Below are 18,089 nucleotides of genomic sequence, written 5' to 3' on the forward strand. Positions count from 1 at the left end.
ATTTGGTGAGTGAAACAATCTAATAGATTGACCTACTCCTTGCAATGTTTTTACATTTAAGTTTTTGAAAAAATGACAGTAAACTAGCAAAGACTATTTTGTGAAATATTAAATGAAAAACACACACTTCTATTTTGTTATGAAGTGTGACCTTGTCAACTTTTATAAGATAAAAACCGAGTTTAGGAAATTTAAAAACCATATCTATATTTAAATAATTTCCCCATGATAAAACTTTTTTAACAGGTAAATTGCATTTGAAACATGAAAATGGATGAACAGGGGGGCCTGGGTGGCAGAGTCAGTTAAGTGTCCGACTCTTGGTTTTGACTCAGGTCGTGATCTCAGGGTTGTGATCTCAGGGTCGTGAGATCAAGGCCTGTGTCGGGCTCCGCGCTCAGCACAGAGTCTGCTTGGGCTTCTCTCTCTCCCTCTTCCTCTGCCCCTCCTCCACCCCTTCAAATAAATAAATAAATCTTAAAAAAAAAAGAAAATGCAGGAACAATTTCTCATGCTTTCCACCATAAATGGATTCTATTTTATTCCATACATACCTAAATCTAAGTCTAACAGATAAACATGTGTCTTTCCTGCTTAGCATCTTCCTCAGCCTACTTGAAGCTGCAGACTTGAAAGAGCTCCTGACACAACCTGGGGATTGGACTTTATTTGTTCCAACCAATGATGCCTTTAAGGGAATGACAAATGAAGAAAAGGAAATTCTGATTCGTGAGTAGAAGTGAATACCAGATATTTGCCCCTAGAGTTCAGGATCTCATTTCTTCCTCAAGCATTCCTGCCCAGAAGTCAGCCTCAAAAATGTCCCCTCTTTAATATTCATGGTTAGCCTTAGTTTCCTTTAATTCTACTTGGAATATGTGGAGGGTCACTCATTAATGTTCTTAATTAACTACTTGCTTTCGTGGTTGTTGAGCTAGATGTTCACTTATGCTATTTCTATTAAAGTCCACACAGTTAAGTGACAAAGAAAGTAGTCACAATCTCAAAAATATTTTGATTTTCTTTCCTCCCAGTAAGTTGGCTAATATTTTGATTGAACAGACTGAAGTGACTGTCTCGACAGGGCATTAATAGCAACTTGAAAGAACAATGACATGATGAGAAATTACAGTGTGGAAAAAACAAAGACAAAGAAATATTTCTATCCTTAATCTTTCTAGCATCAAAATATCAAAAAATATGACATGTTATAAATATACATTCCCCCCCAGGTGACAAAAATGCCCTTCAAAACATCATCCTTTATCACCTAACACCAGGAGTTTTCATTGGAAAAGGATTCGAACCTGGTGTTACTAACATTCTGAAGACCACACAAGGAAGCAAAATCTATCTGAAAGGAGTAAGTTCTCTGGAATGAATTTATGGTAGCATTCATCCATTGTTCAATTATCTTAATGTTAATTTTTCATTACATTCTCATTGACATTACCCACTGTTTTGATAGGTAAATGATACCCTTCTGGTGAACGAAGTGAAATCAAAAGAATCTGACATCATGACAACAAACGGTGTCATTCATGTTGTAGATAAACTCCTCTACCCAGCAGGTTGGTAATTATTGAACTCATTAATGAATTGAATCTTTTTCAACAGAAACCTAGATTTTTATTTCACACTTTCTTACTAATATTTATTTAATCTTCCTCTTCATAGACACACCTGTTGGAAATGATCAGCTGCTGGAAATACTTAATAAACTGATCAAATACATCCAAATTAAGGTACAGAATATTATTGGATTTGTTTATAATGTGCTGAATAGATATTGCAATTTTAACATAAAAGACTAGAAATGTATAAATTAATAGGTAGGTATACACTGGACTTGGATTGCTTTTTGTTGATTACGTATCACTGGCCCACCTGGAATAAATGACATAATTTCTTTATGGTTTTATTCAACAAATACCTATTAAAAGCTACTTGGGTCCAGGCAGTGTATTAAGTGTAATGGAAAATACAAGTTGAATCAGAGATGGCCCTTTATTTAAAAACTTACAGTCCAGTTGGAAAGAAAAGACATGATGATAAAAAGGCTATAATCTTTCTATTATTAAATACCTTTGCGACAGAATATAAGGTAAAGTATTTACCTGTAAAAAGTTGTCACTAATCACAGTGGTTAAGGGCAAAAAAGTGTTTTGCTCCTTTGTCCTTGTAGGGTCTAAGTATCAGAAAACATATGAAATACTATTTAAAAACCTATTTAACTTTAGATTAACTATTTTATAATTTTTAAGACTCTGAGTATCAAATCCAATAATTTTTATGCCATCTGGCCCAATAACAGGAGATTGCAAAATGAATTAAAGTGGTGCCATAATTTATTAATAAAACTACTAATTTCACATTACTAAATACAAATATTTATTTTCAGTTTGTTCGTGGTAGCACCTTCAAAGAAATCCCCATGACTGTTTACAGTAAGTACATAATGAATATTTGTCACATACCAGTGGCAAGATGTAAAAATAAGAAAACACAATAATTTTCTTTGTACTTGGAAGCAGAAATTATTGATAATCTGGTATTTAGAATTCCAAACAATGGCAAATTTCATCCCACTTGAAGCAGGCTTAAGGTCTGGATGAGACCTCTCAGCCAGGGCTATACCCTTCAGCTCCTATGAACTGAACTGAACTTCCCCATTCATCAAATAAACAGGAATGATAAGATATGAGAATAGCAGTAAAATATAATAGCTAGCATGGAAAAGAGGCAGGGAAAAAAAGACATACAAACATACGAAGAGGAGAGACAGCTAAAAGGCACTCCAGAGTTATCTGAAAATTCAGATGTGTAGACACAGAAATAACACTGCTGAAGGATTTGTAGCTCATTCCACCCTTAAGCCGTCAGCTCAGGACAGGGTGGCTGTGGTGTGCCAAAGAGTCCTAATGTTTATGAATTGGCAGTTCAAAAACTCTCCCCATCCAAAACTGGGTGAAGGAACAAAGAATTTGCCAGGCAGTAAGCCTAAAATTTCTAGATGCCAAGGTTCTTTTACCCCTGACTGTACCAGATTATCAAAATTAAATCTCTACTACTTAATAACGGGAAAGGGTATTCCAGTCTCATAAATGTAACTTGTAGTATTCCTTTTTCAATGTGGTTTTTTCTTCATTTGTCTTTTTTCTTTCTTTCTTCATAGCTTTCAAAGCAGAAATTCTTTTCATTTTGTTTTGACTCTACATTTAAACACTCAAAATGTACCAGTAGCAAAAGCATTACTTCAATTCCCACTCTTACCCCTGCTAGAAAATAATTCTGTTTTATACTCTGAGCATTCCGTTATTGAATTAAACAAATTTTCCTTAGGATTTACACTAGATATGGAAAAAGAATGAAGATAATGTGAGGAGCAAAACAAAATGTCTTCTGCTCTTACTGATTTCAATTATGTAATAATAACATACGCAAATCCAGTATCAGGCCAGCTCAGCACTATTTTAAAGATTTAGTTGGAATAGCTATGATTCAACATGGCATAAATTCCAGTATGGAAGTATACAATCTTGTATATATTTTAAAATAAATTAAAGAATCATTATGGGCTCTATTCATCAGAAATGTTATGTCATCTTTCTCCCTAAAATTGTATATCTGCGCTACATTTCTTTCCCTTTCCTACTTTACCCATGATAGGTCCACTACTTTCTATCTATGCCAATGCAATATTTTGCTTACAATGAGCCAAAATCTTATAGTTCCTTTATTTTCCTCTGATAAAATTGGATCTGCATTCACAGAAAAGAAGTTACATTTTATGAAATTATGCAAGTCTAGTAAACCTTGTCTATCTACTCAAAGCTCTTGAAACAGCTCTGAGATTTACATTCCAATGCCAGATGTTTCTTTAACTCCTGCCCATGGAGCATGCTGCTATTTAGAAGTGAACTTCAAATAGAGGTAGAGAGTAATTAAAACTAAGATTCCATTTTTATGTTCCTTGATTGACTTGTCTCTAAAACTTAATTTCCTTGCTACATATTATTCTTGTCCCCAGAATATCATACATTTTAATTGTATGGGGGAAAAATGCTCTGTAGTAGACGTTGCCGAAGATACAACATTTGAGGCACAGCAGAATAAAATCAGTATTCAATCCTCAGTCCGGGACCTGTCAAAACTATTTAATTCTTCAGGCAAGCAAGACTGAAACAAAACTTCCAACCAACTAAACATCCTACACTTCAAGTTCCTTAATAAGAAGTAAAAATTTACGCTAAAAGTAATGACCCCATTTTGATAGTAGCAGCAGAGACCTCTGTGGATTTGGCCTTCATGGAAAGGTTCCTCTGCGGCAAGACCACTTGTGGGATCAGTAATTGGATGCCTACATTTGATATATTTTAGAGCTTCATAATTTAAGATTTCAAAATAAAAAATTTGATATGACTGAAACATAGTCACAATTAAGATCTATAACCCATATGAATTTTTAAAAGTTGATATTTCAGAAGCCTGAGGTGAGAATGTGACAGAAACCCAAATTGTGCTAACATCTCACCTCTAATGTGTCCACACAACCTGTTGTGATTGCACAGTTAGTTTTAGCGCAGCCCCACTGTCTAATGGAGCTATCTTTTAAGGCTTCTAATTAGAAATGACAAAAAGCCAGTAGCCCTTGTTGTAGGCTCCAGAGGCACATTTCCAGTTAGTCTCTACAACCAAAAGCCAAACAGTTTGCTATTTTAAATAAATTTTGCATATTATTGTTTTAGTTGGGTGAATGACACGCATTTAAAACACATAGTTTTAAATTTTAAAGAAATGATCATGATAGGGGGGCGCCTGGGTGGCTCAGTCGGTTAAGCGTCTGCCTTCGGCTCGCCTTCGGGTTGGGTCATAATCCCAGGGTCCTGGGATCAAGGCCTTGTCAGGCTCCCTGCTCAGCGGGGAGTCCGCTGCTTCTTCTCCTCCTGCCCCTCCCCTGCCCGTGCTCTCTCTCTCTCTCTCTCTCTCACTCTCACTCACTCTCTCTCTCAAATAAATAAAATCTTAAAAAAAATGATCATGATATTAAAGCTGAAAATTAAAGACATTTTAGCCGATAACTTAAATACTGATCATATCATGTTTGTTGCATAGAGCTCATAGTTGGCTGGCTGAAATTTATTTTTACTTTTAATTATTCTGAACTGTTTTTCATATTTTCCTTTCTATATCACTGTTATCAGATGCATGAAAAAAATTTTGTCTTTGTCTTTCAATTTTTTCTTTTGAGAAAGAATCCAACAATGCAATTTAAGATATTATGAATTGCATGAAATTAATCATGTTTGTCTTCTGTTGCTATGCAGCCAATATTTTCAAGAAGTACAAAAGAAGGTAAAGAGCTTTAGTGGCGCAGTTCAAAATTACAGATTTCTAGATAGCATTCCTCACTTAGTGTGTATATATTTCACTGGAACAAACCCAAGTCACTGGACTTCAGAGTACACCATCTGGACACGAGAAGATAAATAGATAATGTACCATGAATATTTCCTGTATCTGACTGCCTGAACATATTACCACAACTTATACCTCAGTACCTAACAAAAATTAAAAAAAAAAAAAGGACAACTTTGTTCAGGTTGTTTTTATGTAAATGTCATTTATATTCCACTTTCTATACTTTCAGCAACTAAAATTATAACCAAAGTTGTGGAACCAAAAATTAAAGTGATTGAAGGCAGTCTTCAGCCTATTATCAAAACTGAAGGTAAAAATCATGGTTCCTTTTATTGTGAAAAAAAATCCAAATAATAGACTGATTTCTATGAATGTATCTACATTCTTTTTGAAACTAACATGCTAAATATTTCTGTATCAATGGCATGCTCCTGTAATTGTAGAATGGGGAATGCAAATTATTTAGCAGAGTAGATGGTGCATTCCTAATACTTTCAGTACATTTGCTTGTACTTGATTTCATTTGAACCTAATTGGCCATTGCATTAGCACTAGTACCCAGATAAAAAAATAAGTAAACAAACAAACAAACAAATCCTGAGCTTTTTTTTTTTTTTTTTACTGCAGTTGACTCCTTCAGAGTATTTTTTTGCAGGTTTATCTCCAATCTCCCCCACATGATGTCTTGTTTACTCTTCCAAAAAGTACAGGCATTTTTCATTCAACAACCTAAGAGAGCACTGAAGCTATACATTGATGAAAGCTTTTAAAATTACAACCACGTGTGGTATATTTTTAAATTAGACCACCAGAAACAGAAGAGGGAGTAAGTAGCTGGTGCAGTGAGTCAAACCTTAGAATTCTTAATTGCAGTCCTGAACTTCTACCTTTACTGACTATGTTAGCCAACTCCATCCAACATCTTTGATGCCACCTTCATTTCATTTATTTTAATTATTACCAAGGGTCAGACCTTAAGAATGATTTGTTTTTATGTCTAAGCATCTTAATGGGGTGACTTGCCACAGAGAAAACACTTAAGTTTTCTTCTCTATTCTGTAAGAAGGATAGAAACGGTCTTCCAAAAAAGGAAAAAAATCATATTTTCAGTTGAATCTCAAAAAAACTCTTATTTTAATTTTTTTTTAATTTATATTTCTTCTCGTTCTCTGAAGTGAGATGGCAATTTCTTGAATATTTTTATCTATTCCTTTAAAGGCAAGCCATGATTTATATATATCTAGATATTGGAAACTTGTATGCAAAAGTTTATTTCCTAGCTAATTAGTTATTCATATTTTTATTTCTTCTTGAGACCTAAAATTGATGTAGTCTTTGAAATCTGTGCTTATTAAAAAAAAATACTCTACCTATGGTCATGGGATTGCTTTTGTATTTGGATGAGAATTTGGTGTCTTAAGAAATTAAATCATAGAAATGTTTTGTTGACAAAATGCTTTTTGATCATTTTAATAAAAAATGATCAAATGATCCTTGGTAATACACTTGATTTTAACATTCCTGTACTGTTTTAAAATTAGATCCCCTAAAATTTTGTATAATCACTTGTACACAGCTTCTATAATCAAAATCATTCACATGTGCTATTCTTATTTTCAAAAATTCCTACCTTTTCTTTCAAGCTTCTTCATTCAACCCATTTATCTTCCCAATCTTTGTCAGTGGGAATCTACTGTATTAATCTTTCTTCACTTAGGAACACAGTGAAGCATCAAATCTACCTGGGTTCTGCCTATAAAGGGAAAAAGGATGAAAAATGGGGTCATGTCACCTATGTGTTAAAAACTCTTCAGTTCAAAAATTCAGAAGTTTTACTTCTGTGTAACATCCTGAAGGAAACAAATAATTATTGTGGCAGCCATTTACAATTGTCCAGCTTTAAGTTTGCTACTGGTTTTTCCTTCTCATTGAGCTTTTGCGGTCCACTGATGATTCTTGAATTCCCTCTGAATGTATTAGGCTCCAAAACACAATTTTAAGATATTTCTTATAAAAGGTTAACCTTAACCAGATCATAGAATTAAGAATTAATCCACTGAAATTCATTTCAACAAATACTTAATGAGCATCTTACTATTGTGCTGGGCACTCTCCTAGGTGCAGGGAGTAAATATGAAAAAAAGATTTGATAAAAACTCCTGCCTTCATAAAGCATAATGATAGAGGGTGTTTCTGAAATTTCAGTTTAGGCTCTTCCAAAGAAATGTCGATTTGGATATTTTATTAACTCATTTCTTGTTCTTAAGCTCCGTAAGGGTATTTTCCTTTTGAAATTTCTAAACCTTAAAAACCGGGCCTTGCATTCGATACTCAATATCCCTTGATCCCATAGATCAAATATTATGGTATGAAGCACTCCTTATTTGAAAGAACAATTGTTTTCACTATTTTAGATTGTTTTAGACTAATTCTGGGTAATGGTGTACATTAACAATTTCTGGACAAGCAAATAAATCGTCTCAAAGATAAGCAAATATAGTGATATTCAACTGTTGAAGGGTGTTACAGTATGAGTTAAATGTACTGAACTTTACTTTTCTTCTCTATGAAATAGTCTTGGTTGACTAATGTAGTAATCAGCTTTCTAACATTCAAAATGATTTTCTCTGGGAGTGAAATCATTTTGTAAGTCAAATGCAACACTTGTTTAACTCTTGCATTTGAAGAACTATTTAATTATTAATTAGTAAATTTTTGCATCATTTTCGTATATAAGGTAAGTACTCAAATCCATTTTCCCATAAAATCTGAAATTCAGTGTCTTTATAGGCATAAAGTTGAGATTTTTGAATGTTCAGTCTTATGCCCATTTGATAAAAAGTGGACAATACTGAGTAATTAAAAATTAAATTAAATTTAATAAGGAAAGAGTAATTGATGATACCAGTATAGTCAAGTAAGATCTACACTAGTTATCATTAGAACAACTCATTTTCGTACATACTGTATGATTCATAAAGTAGATAATACCTTGTGTGATCCTACTTTACTACTACAAATAAATGGATGGACTTAATGCTAAACGCTAAAACAGATGAAAGTTAATTTTAGCAGCACCCCAATAGACTGAGTCATTTGTTCTCATAAATACTGCCTAATTTATAGACAATGGGAAATGTTTAAAACTGATTTCATAAAGCCTGAAACCACTTTGACGTTTGAATAACAACAAATGTTGAAATAAATTTCCTGTTCTGCTGAAGTTAAAGAACTGCTTTAACATGATAATTTGTCTCCTAAAACAATGCCTCAGGACCCACAATGACAAAGGTCAAAATTGAAGGTGAACCTGAGTTCAGACTGATTAAAGAAGGTGAAACAGTAACTGAAGTGATCCATGGAGGTGCGTTATATGTATTTCCTAAAGCCTAGTTAGGATCACTGTGATTATTTTGAAACAGTGTTGGTTAAATATATTGAACATCTGATGTTTTCTGTTGGCTTTTGTTTTATATAAATTGTGGGAATATTCATCTCACAGGCTCATCCTGTTAGGTGTTGTGGTTTTTTGTTTTTTTTAATTTTTCTTAATTTTTTTCCAGTCAAATAAAATACAATTTACCTTTAATGAAGTTAGAGTAATTTAACCTACTTGGAATTAATTTACCCATTAAGTCACCAGGTCCAACAAAACCGTCATTACTGTGCATACGCCAGTGATGATTATGAACTAGAATAACAATAATGTCAATACAAAGTAATCTATTGGACTTAGAAGAAAAAAATGGCCATTGTGTTAAGATTGACTAATAAATCACTGCTGAGACTGAATATAGGGCTCCCACTCTAATGATGTAGAATTCCCTGGATTCTCACTAAATAAAAAACAAGTATGACAGTAAGACACGGAGAGTTAACTTGCCAGCTGGCTCTCTCCCTCACCCAAGATTCAGGACATAACTCTACCATTTAGACATTTGTTGCTCTGACTCTGTTTGAGATATGTCCCCAAAATGATTAGGATTGAATTCTAAGCCGTATTGCTTTGAGAACTATATTTAATCATTAAAATGTCTAGCTTATGTATCCATAAAGGGATACATCAAATGCGTTTTTCTCCCTCTACTTTTAGAGCCAATTATTAAAAAATACACCAAAATCATTGATGGAGTGCCTGTGGAAATAACTGAAAAAGAGACAAGGGAAGAACGAATCATTACAGGTAATCTTTGATTCCATATATGGAACTATGCCTGAATTATAAAGGTAAAACCATAGTAAATCTTAAAATAGCTCTCTCTATAAGAATCATGAGAGAAATCGACTAAGTCATTTTCATGGTGGTTACGAAAGTTTTCTCTTTTTGGCAGAAATAATATTATTCTTAAATATGCAATCTATGTTTTCCTCTGAATTGGAATTTGTGGACAAATCTATAAGCATGTGTTTTTACTATGCAGATTCATACATGTTACATAATATTTTCACTTAACTATGTATTAATGAGTTAATAAACCCTAGAAGAGAAACCATTCCCTCCTTTGATTTTCTGTTTACCTTAAGGTCTACACATCTACATACCAAAATATATACAAGCTTGTATAAGACAACTGATCTCTAATTTTAGTAAACCTCTGTGTCAGTCTCCCACCAATGAATTAGTCTAAAATTCTGAATTCGGCTATTTTACAAGTATTTGTTTAAATGAGCAGTCAGCAGCTCGGGCCTGTACCGCCCACTTATGTAAAGTTCTGTTGGAACCCAGTGTGACCATCCCTGCATAGAATGTCTATAACTGCTTCACCCTACACTGACTATTTGAATCGCTGCAACACAAAAGTCATATGGCCTATAAAGTCTAAAATACTTACTATCTGGCCCTTTAGAGTGGAAGTTTGCTTACCACAGTTTTAGACCTTTTTTAAAAAAATTGTCTTTCTTTCAGGTCCTGAAATAAAATATACTAGGATTTCTACTGGTGGTGGAGAAACAGAAGAAACTCTGAAGAAATTGTTGCAAGAAGGTCAGCATGTCTAGAAACATAAGAATGTGACTTTACCTAAGCTGTTTCAAAGTCTAAAATAGTCTTTGAGGCCTTTTACGTATTTTCTACTCTATCTCATTCGTTTGTTCAAATTCCATGCCAACATATGAAAAATGTTCAAAGATAAAGAATGAAACTCAAATGACAGTCATGTGGATTGTTTTGTTAATATATTTGTTATATATTGTTCAATAGCTTTAGAAAATTGGCTTATCGAAACAGCACTAAAACTAGAGAAAGATCAAGTGTTGGTCTGGAATTCATTGTTAGCCAGATGCCATTATATATCACATCAAGTGTCCTGTGCTTTTATTACATAAACCAATTTCTGCTATAAACATGTATCCTCTCAGAGGTCACCAAGGTCACCAAATTCATTGAAGGTGGTGATGGTCATTTATTTGAAGATGAAGAAATTAAAAGACTGCTTCAGGGAGGTTAGTAAAAGGGAAACGACTAACCCACTTAACAGGTTCTGGAGACTGAGTTCTTCAACTTTTTAAAGACTGAGCATTCAGGTTTTTCTTTTAGTAAGGTTAGAAAAAGACAACATAGTGTGTTGTCTTAAGAGATTGATTGGTTCAATAGTAGTTTAAGTAATAATAATGAAGAAATGATTACTAGTTTAAACAGTCTTTAAAAAGTTCTATGATATAAAACTTGGGGAGCAATGAATATTTTTTTTCTTTGATACAGATAATCAAAGGATATTTTAAGTATCTGACAGGGGAATACTTTTTAAATTTGTAGTTGTTTAAAGAAGCCGAAATTGACATATTATATTAAAAAAATATATTCACTGCCCCCAGAACAATAATAAAAGGCATGTTTATGGATTTTTTAAAGTGCATACATCTAGCAAAAAAAAAAAAAAAAAAAAAATAGTGCATTTAGTAACTTTCTTTTCCAAACTACATTCCTGAGAATGGATATCTGTTTCTTCTAACAGTTTGAGTGATAATCTGTAACTGGAGATGGAAATTATTTTGCATATGAAATTAATCTTTAAAGTATGGAATGTTCTCTGTCTATGGCATTAAAAGGACCTACTTTTAAAAGCAAAGGAGAAAAAAAAAGAATTCAAAATCTTACACAAACTCTAAATGATAATTATTTGAAGAAACAGTAAATGCTAATAAAATATAATTTGGGTAATTGGCATTTGAATAAATGAACTTCTAGTTCATTTTACTAACAATAAAAGTATTTAGACGACAACTTGCTTCAGAGAAACAAGCACTTAAATTATTCAGAAAAATCAAATATGCTTCCTGAAATATACTATGAGTTGAGAAACACAACTACAGTTTGGCATTTATCCAAAATATCATCCAAGATGGCTTTTCTGCTTAAATTTGTATCCCTCTGTTCAAGAAGATGTAAATTCTCTTGGAACCATACATATTATAGGCAATTGTTTCTTTATTCTTTATTTTAACCTAGGTAAAAATCTCTTTATATAGTGTTGAGACTGTTCAGCGATAGTAAAAATAAATTGAACCAATGATTGAATTTCCCCTCAATAGAAAAATATGTGTCTGAAAAATACAAGATTTCATTTCAGACTGCAGGGAGTGTGCGGCAAAGCCAAGGCCATAAAAGAACCAAGGTTTTCTGTATTATCTCACATAGAATTCACTCATCTACCCACAAATGTTTAACTGTCTGCTAGGAAAACAGGGATTTGAGGGAAGAGGGGAAGAGACTATGAAGATTGAATTGAATTCTTTTTTTTTAAGTCCTTACCATAGTAAGCAGCTTTGTAGAATGGCAGTGCTTTCTAGAGAATGAATCATTTAGTAGCTGTACCTGTATATACATTGCTTTACTTTATTTAGGCTTAAACTTCAGGTAAGTATGTTTTCTTCTCCTTTAATAAGCCCTGCTTAACAAGTTGATTATAAACAAGGAACTAAGTACATAACAATAACTTCAGGCAAAAGAAAATATATCTGCTACAAGAATATGATATTCTAATTTTAGTTAATGAAATCTTTCTTTAACTCCTGTTTTCTTCTATCCCAGAGGGTGGATTCCTTTAGTTCCCAATATTTGGTTTCTCTACATGTCTATAAAGCATTAATTTCCACAATGCCACATCCTAAGTTTTTACCAAAACATTTCCAAGGTTTTTTTTCACATAGTCAAGCCAATATAAGCAGTATAGTTACTAGTATAACTCACATATAGCTAGTATAACTAGTAGAGTTCAGTATAACTACTGAACACTAACTGGACACAGTAGGTTTTTTTCCTAGCCCTGTAAAATCAATGGGCCATCACTGAGTTACAAGTGTCTAGATCCTGAGATACCTATTTACAAAGAAGCTGCTGTGAATAAAGATTACATCATGCAAGACTGGCCTTCCTTCCTTCAGAATATAGATAGTTGATCTCTATCCCAACTACAATCTTCATCTCGAAGTTTGGAGTTTTCAATCTAGACTGTTCATAGTGGTACATATAGTAATTCTGATGAATTGAGTGTATTCCTCAATTATTTCAGTCATGACTAGTAACATGGCTAAGTGGTCCTTTCGGTACCAATATTGTGGTTTATCACTGAAGTGCTTCAGAGCCCTTAACTCAAAAAATGTTCTCATGAAATGCATAGAATTTCACACTTAGGTAAAGTAATTAAGGGAGAATATCCACCTATAGAGAAAGGAACAAAGAAGATGTCATTTTGGATGGTTTTGACAAATCTGCCAATACAAAATGTAAAGCCTGTGTAGAGAATAGGCATCAGCTTGTAGGTCTGGCTTTTGATCTGGGCTCCAACTCAAACTACTTAAGTAAGTTGATTCTTTTTTTGCTTTGGTTTCTTCTTCTGAAAATGAGGATAATAATGTTACTTATGTCTTAATGAGTTAATGTATGGAAAGTGCTTGGAATAATGCTTGACAAATACAAGCTCCCAGTAATGTTAACTATTATCAGTATCATGGCCAATTATATTTACATAATAAACTTATTAATATAAACTTAAGAAAGTAGTATTTTACACCTAATTTAAATTTCTGAGAGCCATAGCCATATAAATATGCAAAAGTCTTATAAATAATTGGGCTGAAGCACTTTGCATATTTCATGAAACATGGTAGAGAGGGGCATTTGTGTGGGATCATTCATATGACTCGTTTATCTTCCCACGTTTTGCTTCTTGAAGCATGACTTGATACGACTTTCATTCATTTTGAGATAGCAGAGAGCCACTGGGAACAAATCTGACTTTCTGCACTTTATTCAGGCTTTCTTCTAAAGATGTTTTTTTTTTTGTCACAATTAATACTTCTTATTTTACTAGTACCATAGCAAAATAGTAATAAATTAACAAATTACTTAATTGGGTGTTCATTAATTGGATGCTGACAAGTGTATGAAACAAAATATGAGTGTAAGTGCTTGTTTTGAAATGTAATGTTGTAAATACTTCTGTGACCTTGTTTTAAATTATACAATAACTGTTATTTGGAGTTTAATAAGTCCATTATAAACAATTGTCTTAGTCACTTAAAGATTGAATCCATCTTTTCTTGACTATATTTTATAAGCCATTATTCTGTTACCAAATAAACCTGAAGTTCATGAAAATATATCAGTTGGAGCATATTCCATAATAACCCTATCTCAAACTTTCCCCTATTATCCAATGTAATGAGGTTTTCTGCAGTTCTGTATTATAGTATTAACAAGATATTATAAATGGTTATACATCTTATATTTTGTGGGAAAAAACATGTTGGAAATGTGCCACACAGAAACAAACTTATTCAAACATTTTAAAAATGTTTCTAGGTGACATACAGCCAATATACTGTTGGTGGTAGTTTCTTGCTTTACTTTTTAACAGAATTTCAGAGAATTGAAAAAATATATATAATAGAAAAATTTTGACCTGATTATTGGGCATAGATAATATATAAAAGCAAGAAGTCAAAATTCAGAGAAAAGAAATTTTTAAAGGTAAGCAGAAAAATGAAGTCACTGTAGGAACCACCTTTACTCTTTGATCTTAAGTATCCAATAGCAGAGTGAAAATGTGAATTAGGTCTTGCTGATGAGTTAAAGAAAAACAAGGAATTGGAAAATATTTTGTAACTATAACAACAAAAAACTGCATAGTTATGAAACACTTGAAATTCTTAAATATGAAAGCTTTTATTATTTTTAACTAGTTAATATTATAAATGGTCTTGTAAGATTAGAGTTAAATTTGGGAGTATGTTGGCACATATTTCCTGAATTGCATGATATTATATTTCTAGAGTTACTAGGCCAATGCTATTTGTTGTCCTCATGTTCTATAAGGTAATTATGAATTAATTTACAAGGAGAATTTTACAGAGGCAGAAGTCTGATATATCACAAATAGGAATGACTGGAGAAATGACTGGATCTCTCTGAGAAGATACTTCTGCTAAACTTTATATAATGTTAAATATCCCTTCATCATAAAGCAATGCTTTTTATAAAAAAGGTGAAAACGTCATGTAAGTCACTTACTCTATGCAAAAATGATACATTATATGGGGTTCCAAATGCCATAATGAAACAATGTTTTGCAAATAGTGGGCATTCATTATGATATGTGGAAAACAAATGTCTGTCTTTGGCCAATGAAAAAGTCTCACTGTTCCAAAAGAAAATCTACGTGTTTAAGTGAAGCTTATTTTAAAACTTTATACTTTTCTTTACTTACGGTCTCTTGACTGATGTTAGCCATAATTTCAAGTATTTCTAACTACAACTATTTAATTTTAGACACACCTGTGAGGAAGATACAAGCCAACAAAAGAGTTCAAGGTAAATGTATTGATAGTAATATGCATATGGGACACATGTTTTGTTATGTTAAGAGAAGTCAAAGAATAGGGTTTTAATATATTTTATTGGACTTTGCTGTCTTTTAGGGAGAAAAGTTAGCAAATTTGAGGCAAATTATTTTGATGATAAAAATCAGAAAATAGATTATTCATTCTCTGCACTGTTAGTAAAATCCAAGGATAACAAATGTTAAAGGAAAGGCAATTATACTCATGTAAACTGCTAGATTTTTGGAAGCACCGAGGTAGACTCAAGTAGAGTTAAGTTGAAAAGAAATCTGTGAATATGAGCCAAGAAAAATTTGGTTGCTACCTGAACTCTCTAAAAATGTTATTATTTGAGATCAGGCTACAGTTTGAAACATAAGTAAATTAAAAACTGTACACATATAGAAAGTTATTAATATAATTTTGTACAAAATTTTGATATAACATGTAGATTATACACATGTATGTATCACTCATGCACTATAATTTTCTTCATAATTATACTTATGTGCATTTTCTAATCTTTTACTTAGGTTACCTTGCATTCTGATACATTACATAATCAAAGATTTCCTGTGTAGAAATTAGAATAAATTACAAGTTTGGAATTTTTAAAATAATTACATATTAATAGTCAAAAAATTACAAGGCTTATAAATGCATTATAGGCATATCTGATTTTAAGCCAATCCAATATAGACATTTGAAATAAAAAATCAATTGCATAGATAATTTCTAACTGAAGATTTTATCAGGGATTTCTTCTAAACATCCTAATCCATCCAGATTTTCAAAAGAACTACAATCCTCGAATTTTAAATTACTATTTTCATATACTTTTGATCAAAAGATAACCTTGATTTCATCATCATAAACAGAGGATATGACTGAGAAAACATAATCTAATGTTTATTACAATAAGAAATGATGGTCTTTATAGATATAGTCATGCACAGAATATCACATTATTAAATTCTAAAGTTTCATCACATTTACAATCTATGTGTTCTCCCTTCTTCCTGTCAGGATCTAGAAGACGATCAAGAGAAGGTCGTTCTCAGTGAAAATCCAGTAACCAGACAACAAAGTTTATACAACCCTAAATGAATAACCTGATCTTAAAGGAAAATACGAGAGCCACATTGACTTCAGGAAATGAACAACCAGCACAAAAAAGCATTGAACACTTCTGAATACAAATTTCATCTTTTTTTCTCTGAATGAAATTGTGGGGTTAGTCTCCTGTGGGATAGGAACTGAAGGAAATAGAACACCTTACATACAGGTTTTTACATCTTGACATTAAAAATTCTGGCTAACTTTAGAACCCATCAAGGAAAATTCTTGTCAACGCGTTTATTACAACTTAAATTTCACATTCCATTGAGAAGATTGAGCCTTGAATCTAAGAGATAGATAAAATGTATGCAAGCGGTACCTCTCCATGGGAAGCTAAGTTATAAAAATGGGTGCTCACTATTAAAAAATAACAAAACTTTTACTTCAAAAGGCTTTGCACATTTCTAATACAATGTGGGTTTACAGTAAATTATGCTATTTCTACAACTAATTTTGTACTCTTGAAATGTTTGTTATATGCTTTTTGCAACACATATTTTTATCTCAAACATTTCAATAAGACATTTTTTTTTCAGTTATAAACAGAATTATTTTAAATTGGGTAGTTCAGAAAACTCAAGGTTTAAATTAATAAGTGGTTTGGACTTGGGAACAGGACTTTATACCTCTTTTTTTTATAACAAATACTCATTAAAGGGAATTGAATGAATTTAGTGTTTCTTGAATTTTTAAAACTATTATGTTATATAAAGAATCATTACACAATGAAACAATCATTAAGCCTCAACTGAGTGCCTAATATAACCCTAGAACCATGCTAAATTGTGAGGATCCAAAACATGAATCAGACAGTTACTGTTCTCAAAGAGTAAAGAGACAAATCACCAATAATTCACAATGCACCATGAGCTATAGTAGAAGAATAAAAAGTACTACACAAACACCAATACAGCAATCAATTTTTCCTAGGCTTTTGCTAGATATAGGGAAAGCCCCAGAGATGCCCTTAACTAAGAGAAGTAATGTGAGTGTCCATTGTATAGCAAAAGAGGGGAAGAAAAATACTTGTTTGCAGAGAACGGTAAAGAGATCAGTTGATCTAGTCAGATCTCAACAAGTATCATCCTCATTTGGTCTAATTGAAATAAAAGCAATCAGGGAACAGAATCCATACTGATGAGAAGCTGAGTGGTGACGGTGTAATAAAACTGTACCATGCTTATAAAACTGAAGAAGGCCAAACTGAAGATACCAGTCTGGATCAGAGATGTCCAGCTTGGATTGGAGACTCGGTACTAAAGTACCACTAAAGGATCTGGAAATTTTTTTGAGTAGGTGAAAGCATTGGGTCTTTGAGATGCAGTTGGGATGAGGAAGTAAAATAGAAAATTCTGGCAGTGACTCTTACTGAGGAAGTGCTCAATAGTCTTGATTTTCCAGAATGTTTTCTAGTCTGAAACAGTGGTGAGATTTATGTATAGCATTTAAAGCCCTTGCCAGGAAGTAAAATGCCCTAGCAGCTCAGTACTCATCTAGAGCATTTAGGACTTCAATCTCAACTGGACAGAGTGTGGCCATTATCATCTCAAAGTGATTCAGAGGAGATGGTTATATAAGGTGGTACTGGTAGAATATACTACACCATCATCAACAAAGATGACTATTCCAGACAGCATGTTGTTCATGATCCTCTAGAAGATCCCAAGATAATTACATAGAACAAATAGTAGGTCGGCTTATACGTTTAGCCCCCTTCAGGGTTTTCATTT

General features: G+C 32.8%; 1 protein-coding gene across 4 annotated transcripts in view; it reads left to right on the forward strand.

Annotated features, from left to right (window-relative positions):
- The window catches only part of POSTN (periostin), a 33,616-nt gene extending 16,585 nt beyond the window's left edge, over window positions 1–17,031 (forward strand). Inside the window, exons 12-23 of one of the 4 annotated variants that reach the window (XM_032403127.1) lie at window positions 599–729; window positions 1,233–1,363; window positions 1,469–1,571; window positions 1,678–1,745; window positions 2,402–2,447; window positions 5,651–5,731; window positions 8,696–8,785; window positions 9,515–9,604; window positions 10,328–10,405; window positions 10,780–10,863; window positions 15,191–15,232; window positions 16,267–16,824. In XM_032403127.1, coding sequence (XP_032259018.1) covers window positions 599–729; window positions 1,233–1,363; window positions 1,469–1,571; window positions 1,678–1,745; window positions 2,402–2,447; window positions 5,651–5,731; window positions 8,696–8,785; window positions 9,515–9,604; window positions 10,328–10,405; window positions 10,780–10,863; window positions 15,191–15,232; window positions 16,267–16,304 — 982 coding nt within the window. In that variant the 3' untranslated portion in view covers window positions 16,305–16,824. Of the gene's footprint in view, window positions 1–598; window positions 730–1,232; window positions 1,364–1,468; window positions 1,572–1,677; window positions 1,746–2,401; window positions 2,448–5,650; window positions 5,732–8,695; window positions 8,786–9,514; window positions 9,605–10,327; window positions 10,406–10,779; window positions 10,864–15,190; window positions 15,233–16,266 lie in introns of all 4 variants that reach the window. The other 3 variants (XM_032403128.1, XM_032403129.1, XM_032403130.1) reach the window with 3 other exon arrangements.
- Window positions 17,032–18,089: the final 1,058 nt, after the last annotated feature.

This window comes from Phoca vitulina, unplaced genomic scaffold (genome assembly GCF_004348235.1).
Source record: "Phoca vitulina isolate PV1807 unplaced genomic scaffold, GSC_HSeal_1.0 scaffold5, whole genome shotgun sequence".
NCBI classification, from domain to species: Eukaryota; Metazoa; Chordata; class Mammalia; order Carnivora; family Phocidae; genus Phoca; species Phoca vitulina.